This window comes from Gopherus evgoodei, chromosome 1 (genome assembly GCF_007399415.2).
Source record: "Gopherus evgoodei ecotype Sinaloan lineage chromosome 1, rGopEvg1_v1.p, whole genome shotgun sequence".
In the NCBI taxonomy this organism is placed as follows: Eukaryota; Metazoa; Chordata; order Testudines; family Testudinidae; genus Gopherus; species Gopherus evgoodei.
This window is the reverse complement of record NC_044322.1, coordinates 256,062,354-256,079,915: the sequence shown is the minus strand read 5'-3', so window position 1 is coordinate 256,079,915 and position 17,562 is coordinate 256,062,354. Positions and strand designations below refer to the sequence as shown.

Here is a 17,562-nt window from a genome sequence, read left to right as displayed (position 1 = left end):
ATTGTACTATGAAGGGGGAAGCAGGGAGAACCCAGTCACCAAGGCCTGGTCTACACTGGAGGGAGGGTTGGGGTGGCGGGGGGGAGAAATCGAACTAAGTTATGCAACTTCAGCTATGTGAATAACGAAGCTGAAGTCGACGTACTTAGACCTACTGTTGCCACTTCCCTGTTGACTCTGCCTGCGCCTCTCACGGTGGCGGAGTACAGGAGTCAAAGGGAGAGTGGTCGGGGGTCGATTATCGCGTCTAGACTAGATGCGATAAATCGACCCCCGCTGGATCGATCACTGCATGCTGATCTGGCAGGTAGTGTAGACATACCGCAAGTTTCTGTGCTTTAAGGTCTCTTCCCTGCACTCAGACCTCAGTTCCTCTGGCAAAGGAGTTGAGGCAGCAATGCTATGGGGCGCCTTTCAAGTATTTGGGGTTGTCAAAGCTATTATGTGACCAATGAACCTTTAAAGACCAGCGTCGGTTGTATCAAACATTCTATCGGTGAAAACTCTTGACAGATGTTGTCCAGTATTCCCCATAGAATTGCTGCATGCAAATTAGCTGTAGAGTAAAGATGGTTAGTGGCTGAGTTACTTCTGATGCCACAATGGCCTCACTCAAGAGTTGCCTGAGTTGTTGACCTGAGCCCGTCTGTAGCCTAAATAATCATAGTAATGAGATCCAATCATTAATCTTAATTCCAGTCTAGTTTCTTTGCTTTATAAACTATGCACAAGACTGATTATTTTTGTAACTATTAGGAAAGTTTGAAGTGCATGTGTTATTCCACCATTAAGATTACTTGGGACCAAGAAAAGACGGACACCTTTACATTTCTTGAAGGACCTAGTTTTAATTAATGTCAGTTAAAATTAATTTAACTTGTATGGTCTCAGAAAATGTGAGGAGGATATATTGTTTTCTTCACACAATAAAGAATTCCTGCTTTAAGCACAACCTTAATTTCATAATACAACAGACATGAATCAAAACAAGATTTTTTAAAACCATTTCAAATCCAACAAGCAAAAACCGTAGGAAACCTAAGATAAATACTCACTGTAGCATTTCTAATAGCAGTCAAAATATCTATAGTGTTAAGGCCACCTAGTGGATCAACAGATTCTAAGGTTCGTCCAAATGTCTCATGAAAAATGTAGCAAATTCTAGCTCCACCACAACTAAAAAGATAAAATTAAGATTGAAGTTACAAACGAGGAAGAGGAAAAAATATTAACTGCAAGGTTTTTCTGTGCCAAACACATTGAATATTTTAAAGTTAACATTATCAAAGTATAAAATCTTCAAATATATTACGATTTGCTTTTACTACTACTACTGTAGTTTTAAAGTAATGTGATCCAATGTTTCACGCCAATTATCACAATCTAGATTCTATAAACAAACAATTATACTTACAGCTCAGAAGTTTCTATATATTTTGCTGTTCCTTCAATGGTGTTGCAATATTCAGTGGCAAACTTGGTAATCAGTTGCAATAAAGTGGCACTCTTGTCCTCTACAGGTTCCCCATAGCTGTTCAGCAGAGACTGATATTGAGCAGCTAAAACATTTATTCTTGTTTTCAGTTCTGGCAAGCAATCTCTGATATGATGCATTAGTAACCTAAAAATAGAGAAAGTATAAATTCCTCTGTTAGAAAAGGGAAGAAATCCTCTTCAAACTTTGTTACCTCCAACATAATTTAAAATATAAACAATTACAATCAAACAAATATATTCTATGACATTTGCTAAGAAAGAGTACAGTAACCACAGATACTAAATTTTGTTTCAAATTTCAAAGGGAAACATCCCAATGTTTCACTGTAGAGCAGTAGTACTTAAGGGATGCTAAAGATAAAAATAATTTTTAAAACATTAATTTTAAAATCTTTTCATTTGTTATCGGCTTTTTGCATTTTGCATGACAATTGATCTGTGGTACCTGTTAAGTGTCCTAGCGAGATACTTGGTTCCATTTCGGTTGGCTAGAGATGGATACTTCTTTTGAAGAAAAGCATATTCATCACGGATAGAATCAGCTACATTCTTCTTATTGTTAATATCTAATTGACTCCTAGAGTAAAAAAGAACTATTAGTAAATAAATGTAAGGTGCAATTATTTTATTCGTGCTTCCACTTTTCTTGATAGTGCCATCCCAAAGTCATCAGAACATCTGCCATTTTTGCCTTCATTCTTAACCCATTTCTCCAACCATTTTCTCTCATTAACTAACCATGTTTACACAAAGTCTGGTCAACATTTTCCTCTGACTATGAAGGTGGTGGTTCGGTACTGGGAATGAAGACATGTCATCTCTTCTGAAGGTATAGAAACGTTACTCCATGGACTGACTGGTTGGTGTTGTACAGTAAATAGGAAAGCAGTATGGGCAGTAGCCACCCGCAGTACATTAAGCATGCAGCCTCTACATCAAAGTGGTATCAGCTCTCACATGGAAGATTGAGGGGTAAAGCAGGTGGAAAGATTAAGTTTCTGAATCCAGGTACCCACACAGCAGCCAACATTTTGAATCTGGGCCACTCACTGCTTATTTCTTTCTGTAATTAAATACAGATGCTATTGTCGTCTCCAAATCCCTTATTCTAAATCCCACACCCATATGCTTGAGAAACCTAAACATTCCTTCGTATTATGGAAAGATCCAGCTTTCAAAAGAACATATTAATTGCCATCCCCTACACCAGTGGTCACCAACTGGTAGATCGCAGAGCCTCTGACAGTGGATCTCAGTCTCAGTAACTGAGACTGAGATCCACTGTCAGAGGCTCTGCGATTGACCAGCCAATCACAATAGGGTTGCCAATCCTCCTGCAGTCAAACCAGGAGATTGTACGCTAACAGTTCGGCAGCACAGCAGGGCTAAGGCAGGCTCCCCGCCTGCGCTGGCCCCACACTGCTTCTGGAAGTGTTCGGCATGTCTGGCAGTGGTTCCTGGGAGAGTAAGGGGTACAGGGTCTTCATGTGCTGCTCTCACCTGCGGGCACCATACCTGCAGCTTCCATTGACCAGGAATGGGGAATGGTGGGGAACTGGCCACTTCTGGGAGCAGCACAGGGCCAGGGCAGGCAGGGAGCCTGCCTTAGTCTCACTGCACCGCCGCCCGGGAGCCGTCTGAGGTGAGCAGTGCCCAGCTGGAGCCCCACCCTGTACCCCTCCCATACCCCAGCCAAAGCCTGAACCCCCTCCCGCACCTTCTCCTCCACCCCAACCCCCTGCCTCAGACTCAGTCCGGAGCCCCTCCCACACGTCCAACCCTTCACTGAGCAAGACGGGGCCTCTGAGAAGGGATGGGGCAAGAGTGTTTGGGTTTATGTGATTACTGTTATTTCTATTGTTTCTTTGAGGTAGATCCTGAGTTTCACTTAAATTCAAAAAGTGATCTTGTACTTAAAAAGGCTGGAGACCACTGCCCTACACTCACCTGTTCACGATCCCAATTATGCCAAGTTTAACTGGAATCACTCTTCCCATAAGTACATCCATAGCATCAGTGCCAGCATCCATGAGATCCAGCTTTGTGATAACAGCAAGCGTTCTTCGACCTATCAAAACAGCAGGAAAATTGTCATTTATAAGAAGTTTGTCAGCTGTAAGCAGTTTAGTAAGGCGGTAGAGCAGAGGTGAGCAAACTACGGCCCAGGGGCCACATCTGGTCCTTCAGATGTTTTAATCAGGCCGTCGAGCTCCTGCTGGGATGTGGGATCTGGAGCTTGCACCACTCCACATATGCCATAGCTCTGCATGGCTCCCAGAAGCAGCAGCATGTCCCCTCTCTGGCTTCTATGCACAGAGGCAGCCATGGAACTCTGCACGCTTCCCCTGCAGCTCCTATTGGCCAGGAACCGCAGCCAATGGAGTTGCAGGGGCAGCACCTGCGCATGAGGCAGGGCACAGAGCCGGCTGGCCGCACCTCCATATAGGAACCGGAGCGGGGACATGCTGCTGCTTCTGGGAATTCCTTGAGGCAAGCACTGCCTGGAGCCTGCACCTCTGACCCCCTTTTGTGCCCCAACCACCTGCCCCAGTCCTGATCCCTCTCCTGCCTTCTGAACTCCTCAGTCCCAGCCTAGAGCAGCCTCCTGCACCTCCAGCCCCACTCCAGAGCCTGCATCCACAGCTGGAGTCCTCTCCCCCCCCCCCCCGCTCTCCCCCAACTCCCCCACCACCACACACACAGTCCAACCTCCAATTCTGTGAGCATTCCTGGTCTGCCATACAATTTCTATACCCAGATGTGGCCCTTGGGCCAGAAAGTTTTCCCATCCCTGCTTTAGAGTATTCAAGAAGCTCCACGCAATGGTCAGAACAAGATGACTAGAACTATGAGCAGCAAATTCTAGGCTCCATGGAGCTCTAGTAACCTGCATAGAAAATAAGGTTTGACTTGTGCACCGGCTGGAAATTCAGATAATTGACGTCAGTGACAGGAGCACTATGCCAGCTGAGATGGAGTTAGAGTGAGAGAGAACAGGAAGTACTATGCTCACAAGCTTATAAGTTTTAAGTGTGAGCTGAAAGAAGAGAGCCCTGGTATATACCTGGAGCTAGACTTGACTTGTTTGCAGTTGTACAAGGCCTACACTTGCAACACTATCACTATATGAATGGCTAGGAAAAAAAACTATTAATTTTATTCTGTACACAATGAAACAGATTTAACCAGTTTCTAAAGTATATGATCAGATGTTTCTCAAGGAAAATAAGAACTTTATATTTGGATATGAACATCTCTAGATCCAAATGTGGAAAGAAACCTGTGTAGATATACTGGATTTTCTTACTTCATGAAATGCTTTAGAAACAAATAAAACTTACACTATCTTGGAGCCTTAACATCTTAAATAAATGTGTTAGTCTCAAAGGCGACACAAGCACTCCTGTTCTTTCTGTGGATACAGACTAATATGGCGGCTACTCTGAAACCTAGTGAACTAAGCACAGTTTGACTGGGTAAGTATTGGCATAGGAGGCTACTGCAGACAAACCAGGTGCTGCAGGAAGAGATAATTCAGTGTTCAGTACTGCCCCAAATCTATACTGAATCAGCATCTCAGCCCTGCGTTAGCTATCGCTGAGCTGTTATTGTAAGGGCCATCTTTCAAATGGATGCAGATCAGAGGTCCTGACCACTGATATGCATTAAAAAAAATCCTATAGAACTTTTTGGAAGAATAAGGACGTATAATAATAGCTGCAGACCAGCAAACGTGGTACAGGCCTCAAACCTTTAAGGCTGGGAATTATTGAAAGTAGTCCTAGGGTTATATGCCTGATCATATGAACAAGGCAATAAATAAAAAGCAGGATCTGTTGCCCCGTCAGACAGCCCTAGTTCAAGGAAAGACCTAGGAGGAGGTTCTTCAAAGGGGTTAAGAAGGTGGGACCTCCGAATGGAGCCCCTGAGAGTACGTCTACACTGCAATTAGACATTTGCATCTGGCCCATGTCAGCTGATGCAGGCTCGCAGGGCTCAGGCTAAGGGGCTGTTTAACTGCAGTGTAGAAGTTCAGGCTTGGGCTGCAACACGAACCCTGGGACCCTCCTAACTCGCAGGGTTCTAGAGCGCAAATGTCTAGACCTCAATTAAGCAGTCCTTTAGCCCAAACTCCACAAACTCAAGTCAGCTGCCATGGGCCAGATGGATGTGTTTAATCCATGTAGACACACCTTGAGGGCCTTTGCCTGAAGAGGCCCAAGCAGAGACTACGTTCCTGTGCCTGACACAATGGAAAGGGAAAAAATCCCAGGCACCAAGGTGAAAAGTACTTGGGAAGCCACATTAGAAGGGTGAAACATGGAATATATTTTGTTTGATAATAAATGAAACCCTTGAACAGGAAAGAGAGAAGGGAGAAGAATTTTGTTGTGAACTTCAGCTCTGTGTTTGGGGACTTTGAGTTGGGCCCTGAAGAAGAGGGCAAACCAAGGCAGGTTGGTACACCGACAGGTAAGGCAACTGCATGACAGGGTGTTAATCCCAGTGTCTTCAGATAATTTTAACTTGAGTAACTAGATTCACTGTCTCTACATATTTCTCCTCTAGGTTCAAGTAAATAAAATACTTTTAGCTATTTCAGTGGTTGTGAAAGTGATTCTCACATACATACAGTCAGCAAGTGTGTAGAGTGCTTTAGGACTCATTTGGCTCAGTCACTACATAAATATAAAATTAGTGTATATCCACTGCTCAGAAGAAGTTCAAATCAGCAGACTTGCCAGACAAATACAGAGCACTGAAGTGGGCAGTAGCTGAAGACCAATGCTTCCAAATGTATTTTCTCCCTTTTGAGACTAGAACAGAACCATATGCAATAGCCAATTACTAACTGTAGAAGTATGCATTTTCCCTGCTACAAGACATACATTTTATTCCTCCAAAATTATAATCACCTGAGCAGGTCATACTCAGTGACAACTCTCATGAAAGCAGCCTTCTTCAATGCAATTATATTGCTTTGTAAAGAGCAGTGGACTACATGACCATATTAGAAGAGTAACAGGATCTGGACTGGCCTTGCCTGTGAGCCAGCAGGCCCTTAATTAATCTCAGCATTGTTAACAGCTTCCGAATCACACAAGATACAATTGGACAATGTTATTTGTTAAAATATAACAGCTGTTTCCTAAGAAAACCCACTAGTATGAAAAACAAATACCATTTTCTCCAGAACTTCAATTTGATTCCTATTTTTCCTAGGAAAATCCATTTTAAGAGAAATGCTAAAATGCAGGCTCCGGTATGTCTTGCTGCTTACCATCTGGATCTACCTCCCGTGCAATTTTAAGTGCCTCTGATGTAGCCATGTCTGTGTTGGCAGCTGTGACTGCCAGAATAATTGAATTTGGGTTACTAATGAATCGAAGGATTAGTTCTCTGATTTGAAGTTCAATGTCCTTAGGCTGATCACCTACAGGTACCTAAAGGGAAACAATATAGAACTCAAGGGGGGAATGAATCATGCAAATGCAAATTATACACTTCTCTCTATAAAAAAAACACAACAATATAAAATCAAATTTCTCTGGACTTTGAAACCAGGTTAATGAAGATACTATAAGAAAAGTACAAAAACATGAAAACAGTGCACAGTGAGAACCAAACCAAATACTCCAGCTTATTATGTTAATTTTGAGGAGATTTTCAAAGGAACAAATGGCAGTTCTGCCCCTAACCTGCACCGCAAGTCTAGGGAAGTTACGCACTTAACTGCCATTGGGTACCCAGAAAATAGCTCCCTTCCTGTAGAAAAAGTTACAGTTCAATAAAAAACTTTCATATGGGACCTGAATATTTCCTCCCCTTCAGGGCACTCTGTGTGTCCTTCAGAGCTCAGAGGGTTTCCTCCATTGTTTCCTTGCTTTACACAATTCTTCAAGCATCGCCAATTCTGTAAGATGGGGAGGTGTCATTTTGATTCTGCTCAATACTTACCTAATTAACTACAGGTGTTACTGCTGACACTAAAGTGCTACCTCTCCTATTAGCCAAGCATGCTGCCTCCACAACATTTCCAAGCCTCTTAGTGTACATCTACTCCGCAAAAGAAAAAAAAATCCCACAGCAGCAAGTCTCTGAGCCCAGAAATACATACATGGGCTCATGGAGCTTGTACTGTAGTGATAAAATAAGCATGTAGACATTTTGGCTCGGCCTCTAAAGACCAACTCCCTTCCCAATCTTCAGAGCCCAATCTCCAGCCCAAGCAGAATGTCTACATGTTTATCTTTAGAGTCGTAGTGCAAGCCCAAGTATGCAGACCCAGGCTCTGAGACTCGCTGCTGTGGTTTGTTTTCTGCAGTGTAGACATAATCTTTATAAGAAAACCCTCTCCCCTCAGTATACAGCACTACCAAAGATCCTAATTCTAATCATAAGATGGGGACACTTCATTTCAAAGCTATACAGAATTGCTACTCAACTTGATGAACAATAACATTTTCTGTTTTTAAAGGGAATCTTAGATGATTTATCAAATAGTACAAAATGGTCAAAACAGAGGTAATTTTGCCCCTCAAAAATAATCTACCTGCAGCAAATCAAAAGGTAAAATTCAGTCTCTTACCTTTGTCATTCCTGGCAAATCCACAAGAGTCAGATTGACGACATTCGGTGAAAAAATTTTAAGGTGAATAGGTTCAGGACTGATCCCCTAGAAATACATTAAAATCACCAAGAATTAGAGTTAGAGGATTTGTTTACCTAGACATACCTCTCAGAAAGCCAATTCTTTACTAAAATTAAACTCCTGCACCAGAGACCTCTACACAAGAATTTGTCCAGAAATAAAGTCAGTTTATCAACCAATTTCTGAGTGCATGCAATCCCACTTTCTCCTACTTAATGGATAAAAAAAAATGTCAGCCACGGCACATAGGCACATAAACATGGCTGCTGATTTTACAAGCTAAACAAAGTGTCATACATATACATAAAGCTGTTTATATAAACACCATATGGGTTCGACCTAGAGAGGTGGAGGCCACTTCCACTTGTGGCACTACTACATAAACAAGTTTTGAAGCGAAGTCTGATACTCAGAATTCTGCCAGCATAATCATTTCATAGCAGTGTTAGTGTCACCTCAGACCTATGAACTACATGTGCTAGTGGATCCACTACATTATTTACTGTACACCAGAGTTGTATGAGTCTTTCCCAATGTTTAACCACCAGATTTTCTGCAAGTAGGATGGGGTGTTTGCCCGATGTCAGCCCCAAAAGGGCCAAGGAAGCTGAGAAAGGGGCAATCAGTGGCCATACATGAGAGGTTAGGCTGCCAAAGCAATTCCTGATTGGAAGACGGCATTCAGCTGAGCAGAAAATGGCTGCAGCAACCCTCCATACTTTAGAGAGGAAGGGAGGAAACCTAAGGAAAGAGTAGGATCCTGTGGTCCTGGCCCTGAAAGAAGGGTGTACCTAGCAGAGAGATGGGCAGAGAAGAAAGCCTGCTGGAGATGAGTAGGAAGCAATCCACGGAGAAAAGGGAATGAGCAGAACTTGGCTACGTGGTGTAGAGTCCCTGGGCTGGAACCCAGAGTTGTGAGAAGGCCTGGTTCCCCTACCAGGCACCGATGGAGTGGCATTGCCTGGACAGCAAGTCCACTGTGACTCTATACCCCAGAAGGGGAAACAACATAGTGACCTGGCAGGAGGGTTGAGTCACAAAGAGGAAGCTGCAGTCCCTGGAGTGAGGGAGGGGCTGTACAGCGAGAGAGAAGACAACAGGCTGAGACCCTGCAAAGAGAAGTGTCGAACCTGAAAGAGAGCTAATCCCCAGAAAAGCCAGGAAGAGGTGCCACCATCGAGTACCCCATGACAGTAAGGAATGATATTCTGTGAACTAGAGTTTGAGTTCATCTCATACCAACCTTATTATTTCCTGAAATCCTCTCTGTTTCATTTTCTATTTCTTGTCGAATTTCATCAAAGTCTGTATAGAGCTGAAATACAGAAGCAAAAGTAACAAAGTCAGACAGCAATGTACTTACTGCATATATCTATGAGAGAGAGAGAGATCTATATATCACCAAAATGTTCTTCGTGCCAACAAAGTGATAAATACTGTAAGTATGCACATAAAAAGCAAGAATCATCTTCAGCACTATTTTACAATGTTATCAACGTAAACATTAATAGCTGAAAACTCATTATTGAGTAATAACATTCGCCTTTTGTTACAATGGGCAGCAAGAGTTATTACTTGTTACCAAGATCTCATCAAGGGGAAAGATTTATCCACAATAAAGTGTTTAAACTATATTAGTTTTATATCTAATAAAATTTTGTCTTTGAAGTTTTATCATGAGTAGGATACACTAACAACATGTTGCCCTCTGTATCTTTCAGGTACCCTGTTCTGCCCCCTGCCAACATGCCCTGCCAATCTTCCCTGGTCTGCCTCCACATTCTGCAACCACTCTTCCTTCTTTAAACAAAAGACCAGTTCAAAATTAGGTAGCACAGAGCTATGTCATCCAGTCTTCAGTCCTTCCTGGCTCCCCATCTCTGTATGTATCCCCTATCAGTCTCCATCTTTGGCTTTGCCAAAAGTTGTAGAAACAGTCTGGCATCAACAGCAAATCAACTAATAGTTCAAAAATAATTTCATAATAGTGTTCTATAAACATGTGAAAAGACTCCTCTACATGAGTGGCCTAAGCCATAGCTTCAAGCAACACACAAAGAGGGGAAAAAACACAATGACACAAAATACTGCATTCTGTCACATCTCTTCACAGCAAATTTCTTCTCCCTGACCCAAAGTACAGGGAGTCAAAACTGGGGCCCTCTTCAACCCACTCCAAAAAGATCCAAATCAAAATCAACAAGCAAGTCATCAAATCAAGGATGGCTTGCTTCAACCAAGGGAGATAAACTGTCCTTAACACAGGAAGACTCTTAAGCATTACAGTCCTTCACTGTTCATCACATGGCTGGGGAAGCTCCTTCTATTCCTTTCAATCCTCCTCCCACAGTCTTCCACTACTTTCCTCTTATCTCTCTGCTCAGTAAGTCTCTAGTTAACTCCTTCCCTGACTATCTTAATCTGGAGTAATAAAAACAATTTGTGATGGTATATGTACTTAACTTTGTAATTTCCACTCAATGCTTCACCAAAACACACTAAAAGCAAAGCCAACAATACATACGAATTTGGAATTTTTAAAGCCTAGCCATTCAAGCCAATATAGTGAGGACAAGCATTGTAGAAGAGAAACAACCCAGAGACACCGTAACTTTAAACTTCCTTTTCTGAACTTAAAAAACCCACAAACTTCTCAAGAAAAAAAGTTCTACCTTGCCATGAAATGTAGCATGTGGAATTCATCCCTTTTAGGGGAAGCTGATGGTGGAGAAAGGGTTGGGATTGAACTTCAGGCTTATAATGGAAAGATACCTCACTTTAACTATGAAGGAGCTACTGTCACTCCACAATAAACATACCTTATTTTTGGTGTGAAGAAATTTACCCCATTCTTCAGCATCAATCCCTGAAAACAAAACCATTACATGAGTTAGAGAGGAAAAAAGTTTCATTTCAAGGACACCCTACTAAGAGCCTAAGTATCCTCGTGTCTTTTTCACATGAAGTTTGTTGAAAACCAATATACATTTTCTTTTGAAATAGCAGTAGAAATGCAAACGTTAATCTACTTCCTACTGTAAGAAATTAAATGGCTTTAAATACATATACTTCACATTCTGCATCTCATTTCAAATGTTAATTTGTAGATCCGTTGCCTAATTTCCACTCTCTGAATAATGGATTTGATTAAAAGAATGACTCATTTTCCTATCCTAGAAGTCCCCAGAAATGCCCTGCTTATTTAAAGATCAGTTTGTGACTGAAAAAAAACAATTTTGCAACATCATTTTTTGCATACAAGCAAGCATACATATAGTGCACTGTACAGAGATCAGATTACAGCTGAAAGAAATTGTTAGAAAAATCTGCTCAAGCAAAAAAAAAAAAAATTAAGTAGAACACTTATGTATTGTTTAACAATGAAACCTTGGGGCAGAAGTCTTATAAAGCCCAATTCTGCCAGAGGTCAAGCATCCTTAGCCATATGGACTTCAATGTTGGCTGACAATACTCTGTGCTTCTTAGGACAGGCCCAAAACTAGCAAAGGAATCACAGAAGTGGCCACTTCTGTTACTGAGTGTACTTAAGTGCAAGCTCCTACTAAAAAAAGTAAGTTTTAGTCACATCTGGAGACATCTGTATTCCCTCAACTAGATCTCCATTTTTTTAAATGATGTTGCATTTCAGAAATTCACAGTTGCTCCATACAGAAATCAGTTCTAGAAAGGAACCAACAAGAACTCTGCTTACTACTTGCTCATCCAAATACTGCTTATCTAAAAGTAAGTACCATTCAAACTGTCTCATTCTGGTACGAGTCCCAAAAGAAACTCACCTATACATATTAAAAACACATTATGTAACTAAAATGTTATGAAAGTTATATGATAAAGCAACACATCGCAAAAGAAAAGTTAAATCCATCCCTTAGATGCTAATGCAGAGCAAAGACAGAAATTACTGAAATTGAAAAAAAAGCCATAAAACCGACCAAAATAACCATCAGTCAACACAGTAGGCAGTGTGTTAAAGTAAAAGTGCAGTCAGCAATAAAGTAGCATGAAAACAGGTAGTTAGAACACATAAACATGCAGATAATGTGTAGGGACAACAAACAAGTGGCTAAAAGAAACCTTTAGTAAGGTGTCTTGGATTTTTCCATGTAGCAGGGTCTGCAGTTAAACAGAAACAGCATTGAATAAAGTTTAGTACTTGCCATTAAGTTTTACATAGCATTCTCTTTACCTTTCTGTACCAGACTTAGAGGGATTATAAAAGCATGCAAACAGACATGCAAGCTATTCAATTCTTAATGAAAATGCATAATGCATTATCACAATACACTGTAAACAGATCTTGAACACTCATCACTAAATGATACCTATTAATCAAATATATTGTCATGTCGTTTATGTGATGTCTTTATTATTGATGTTCATCTCAGAATTACTGTTTTGAAGTATTTTGATTTCAGAACACACAAAACAATGCCCTTTTCAATAGAGCAATCTAGGACTTCCCTTGATGAGAGTCATCTCTCACCCTGGATAAGCTATAAAACCTATTTGAAAACAAGGATTTAACATGTGTTTGTGTTTTTTTTTACACATTGCTGGAGATGGCTAATGTTCTGTAGAGAGATTAACTTTTTGCTGCATAAATCACAGTTATGCATGACAACTTCCTGCACATCAATAAGAAACTCATGAAAATTAAAATAAGCAGAATACAATGGCCAGAAATCTGAGATTATATTTAAGAAGAAACAGTGCCAGGTAATTTAGACTTTAAAAATGTAGGTTTCAAAAACAAAGTTTATCCACATCTTGTAACTGCCTTTACACTAAGAAGGCTATTTCCTCACACCATCCTCTACTGGGAGTGGAAGAAGCCAACTAGGGTCATAAAATGCTGCCATCAGAACCCCAAGATAGTCTAGGTTGAGATGGGGACAGCAAGGACTTCCCAAAACAGTAACAAGTAGCACCACTCGTGCATGAAGAGACCCAGCTGGTCTCCCAGCTCTCCCTCTCCAATACTTTACAGTCCCTAAACACCAGTAGACCACTTCTTATTATCTGAAATTTAGACATTATTGTTCCTGTTTACTCATCCCTTCATTCCACCCTATAACAAACAAAAATAAAGAAATGGAACAAAAGAGAGACATGCCCAGCCACACTCTGAAGATGCTGTACCAGTTACTCCACCCTTTGTCTTTTTAGATGGTAAGTTTTTTTGCAGCAGGAACTGTCTTCCTTTGTGCTTGTACCAATTACAAAAGGGGGCCCCAAAACCTGACTGGGGCTTCTGCCTGCTACTGAGATATAAACAGCACTTGCTTCAAATATCACAAGGTCCTATATTTGGAGGTACTGATGTGAAAAGCTGATAAAATAATGTTGCTTTAGTAAACTTCAGATTCTAGATTCAGACTCTTGCTCCTATCTTCTGGCTCTATATTAACTGTCCAGTTAGACTGCAACATTTAACTTCCCACCTCAAATATTAAAACAGTAAAGGTTACTAAACTGATCCATCATACGTCCTCTTCCCCTATCCCATCCTCCCACAAAACGGATGAAGTTTAATTGTAAAAATGATTCTTAGCTGCAAGGCCAATTTAATAATTAATGGGGGCAGAAATTTAACAGAGCTCTCTCAATTGTTTTCTTTGTCCTGTAATTCAATAGAAAACAATGCATGCCATGAACATGTTATATGACTATCAACAAACAGAACTATTATGAGGTATTTGCTCTGATCAAACCAAGAACCCCTCTCAGATCTCAGTCTAAATGAGAGCTATGGAGATTGTGTCTCTGTCAGATATGATGATGTGAAAATACAGTGCTTACTCCCTCACTTCTAATGGAGTAGACTATTCTCTTTAGTTAATATATTTTCTGTATTTTGGGTTAGAAGCTCTTTGGAAGCTTCAAATTCTGTTCTACTGAATGGCAATCGTATTTACTGTCCCTTCATTTCAGTGAAGCAGTATGATTTCATGATGCACAGAAGCGACTCAAAAAATAGTTGCTCTTTGGTCTGGCACAAAAGAAAATCAGAAACATTGACAGTTACATGGTTCTTAGACTTATCCTCCCTACCAGAGTGCTGAGGATCAAACTCAAATACAGTAGGTAGGCTTCTTCAAGAGAAAAATTATACAGGCTCATTCTTCAGGTAAATCACACTGACTCTTGTCAAAGGATATCAAAATGAAATTAGCATCACTGGAAAGTAGAGGTTATTTCCAATTTCCTGTACAGTTGTCATGTCAATGTATTTACCTTCAACTTCTTTTTGAAAAACAATCTAGTATTGGGCACAATAATATTAAGATCTGAAAACAAGTACAATAGGTGACAATTCGGAAGTCTCTAAACTACAAAACAAGGGAGGAATTTTCTGGGTGAATATACCTATGCTGAAGATAAATTTCTGTTTATAAAAACATATGTATAAAGCCTCACTTTTGGAACCAAGATGTGCATGATTTATATACAAGCTTCAGTGAATAAAGCTCGTGTTAAAATGTTAAGTCAATATCAGCACAACACAAGGAGGCATTCAAATGAGAGCACAAGGAACCATTATGTCTTCTTATGTTTATGAGCATGAAGAGTTCATTAACAGTATGTTCAGAATAGTACAGTGCACTGGTGCAGAAACTGAAGACTTCTTGTGTAAGATTCAACTAGCAGAAAAATCTCCCCTCCTTTAGGGATAATTTGTGTTTTTGATAGGCAAATATTAAGTTTGTTTTCCTCATTCTAATTAATTCAAATCAGGGGTGAACTATAATATTTTTTGCCCAAGCTAGTAATTTTTATTGACAATTCTGCAAGTTTAGTGTATTTTTTAAAAAATGGAAGCAAATATGTCAATTTATTTAATGACCGGATGCTAAAATATGCTTGAAAAACAGATTTCCACAAGAGCTCTGAAACAGAAACCAAGTTTACTAGGCTGGAATAACTGGAGCAGTTAAACCATTGTGGATAATATGAAATCCTTCTTTATTATACAATAAACGTCTAGCATTCCTGATTATCCAGCATTCTTGCAAAAATGTCATATGTCGCTATCCAATGCCCTGTCTGGGGATTGTGATATTATGGGCTGGACTTGTAAAATTGGTAGCTAGCCTATGACATTACCTGGCACTTTAACTTGTAACCAACTTAATCAACTAGTCAAATGCCCCAGGGTTAGTTCCATGAAATGCACTTCAGAGTTAGACGTGTAGGGTTCAGATATGCAACTGTCCTTAGATTTATTTACAAACAGTATTGTATACACATACACAACTACTATACATCAGTTTTAGAAATATATACTTTCATCTTATTAGCAAGTGGAATACAATTCTAATTATTCTGAAAATAATCCATTATTTGCACTATTTTTGGAATTTTAAAAATGAACTACCAAGTTGTCCTAGTTCATTTGACAAAACCTTCACACTACATTTCAAAGCTAAAATGGTTCTTATAATTCTGCATATGCACTAGCACAATGATGTCAGCGGGAACACATTTAATTCTGAGAATAGCATTTGTTAGGGAACAGTATTAGAGGGCCAATAAATTAAGCATCAAATCACTCCTCTCCCCCACTGGTGTTTGTCATATGTTGTCATTCAGCTTCTGTCATAAACAGATAAGTAAGAGTTAATAGATCAGAAGTACTTCATCTCTCTTTTGCCTGTAAAGGGTTAACAAGATCAGTGAGCCAGGCTGTCACCTGACCAGAGGACCAATCAAGGGACAGGATACTTTCAAATCTTGAGGGAGGGAAGTTTTTGTGTGTGGTGTTAGTTTTTGGTTGTTGTTCACTCTGGGGGCTCAGAGGGACCAGACGTGCAACCAGGTTTCTCTCCACTCTCTCCAATATAGGCTCTTATAAGTTCAGAATAGTAATTACTAGGTAGATAAGGCGAATTAGGTTATGTTTGTTTTCTTTATTTGCAAATGTGTATTTGGCTGGGAGGAGTTTAATTTGTACTTGTATACTTAGGCTGGGAGGGTATTCCCAGTGTCTATAGCTGAAAGACCTGTAACATATTCCATCTTAAATTTACAAAGATAATTTTCACGGTTTTTTCTTTCTTTAATTAAAAGCTTTTCTTGTTTAAGAACCTGATTGTTTTTTTATTCTGGTGAGACCCCATGGGACTGGGTCTGGATTCACCAGGGAATTGGTAGGGAGAAAGGAGGGAAGAGGGAGAGAGAGGCTAATTTCTCTCTGTGTTAGGATTACTGTCTCTCTCAGGAAGAGTCTGGGAGGGGGATTGAGAAGGAGGGGAGCAGGTGCATTTTCCTCTCTGTTTTAAGGTTCAAGGAGTTTGAATCACAGTGATCTTCCAGAGTAACCCAGGGAGGGGAAGCCTGGGAGAGGCAACGGTGAGGGAAAGGGTTTACTTTCCTTGTGTTAAGATCCAGAGGGTCTGGGTCTTGGGGGTCCCCGGCCAAGGTTTTGGGGGGACCAGAGTGTACCAGGCACTGGAATTCCTGGTTGGTGGCAGCACTACAGGTTCTAAGTTGGTAATTGAGCTTAGAGGAATTCATGCTGGTACCCCATCTTTTGGACGCTAAGGTTCAGAGTGGGGAATTATACCATGACAGCTTCATATTAATAATCTAGGTTTGGTGACAAAATTACACATACAATTCAAATTCCAGAGGGTATTACCTGCCAGAATGTTTTTGGTTTTTTTTAAATGTAGGTCAAATTCTGGACTTCATCTCCTTAACAGTGTTTGCTTTATAATATCAATAACACAGATCCTCTGACAGCAGGCAGCTTTGACATTGTATGAGAAACAACAGACCATGCTGACTCATTTAGGAAAGACTGCAGTATTACTGGCTGTAATTATATACTGCTGTATATAATTATGTAAATACTCAAAAGAAAGCAAAACAAGTTATTTTTTCCAAAAAAGAAATTTCTCTAAATCCCTAAAATTATTATAGGACAACTATGCGTAAGGACACTATGTAAAGATAAAGTTCATATGGTTATTCTTTATGTCATGTCATTTTAGTCCTTGAAGCTGGAATGAAAAAAAGACAAGCCTGATAATCGTAATTAGCTACATATAGGTTTATATATATATAGACAGTTGTTTATGCACTTATATCTAACACACAAATAGGGCCCTACCAAATGCATGAAAAATGCGTCACAACCGTGAAATCTGGTCTCCCCCCATGAAATCTGTATAGTGTAGAGTAAAAGCACACAAAGAGACCAGATTTCATGGGGGAGACAAGCATTTCTCAAACTGGGGGTTCTCACCCAAAAAAAGAGTTGCAGGGGGGATGGAAGATTATTAGGGGGGGTGGTATGTGTCCAGTGATGAGCTGCCAAAATATTAACAACTGGTTCCCTCCTCCTCACCCCATGAGGGGGTCGTGCCCCCCCACCCCCGGGACTCCTGCCC

General features: G+C 40.4%; 1 protein-coding gene across 4 annotated transcripts in view; it reads right to left on the bottom strand.

Annotated features, from left to right (window-relative positions):
* DNM1L (dynamin 1 like) overlaps positions 1-17,562 on the bottom strand; it is a 57,851-nt gene that overhangs the window by 19,229 nt on the left and 21,060 nt on the right. For 2 of the 4 annotated variants that reach the window (XM_030543637.1, XM_030543658.1), the window contains exons 3-11: positions 12,245-12,283; positions 10,969-11,015; positions 9,393-9,464; positions 8,087-8,173; positions 6,779-6,941; positions 3,445-3,565; positions 1,943-2,074; positions 1,415-1,621; positions 1,056-1,176 (exon numbers count right to left, since the gene is read on the bottom strand). In XM_030543637.1, coding sequence (XP_030399497.1) covers positions 1,056-1,176; positions 1,415-1,621; positions 1,943-2,074; positions 3,445-3,565; positions 6,779-6,941; positions 8,087-8,173; positions 9,393-9,464; positions 10,969-11,015; positions 12,245-12,283 — 989 coding nt within the window. The remainder of the gene's footprint in view (positions 1-1,055; positions 1,177-1,414; positions 1,622-1,942; positions 2,075-3,444; positions 3,566-6,778; positions 6,942-8,086; positions 8,174-9,392; positions 9,465-10,968; positions 11,016-12,244; positions 12,284-17,562) is intronic. The other 2 variants (XM_030543647.1, XM_030543668.1) reach the window with 1 other exon arrangement.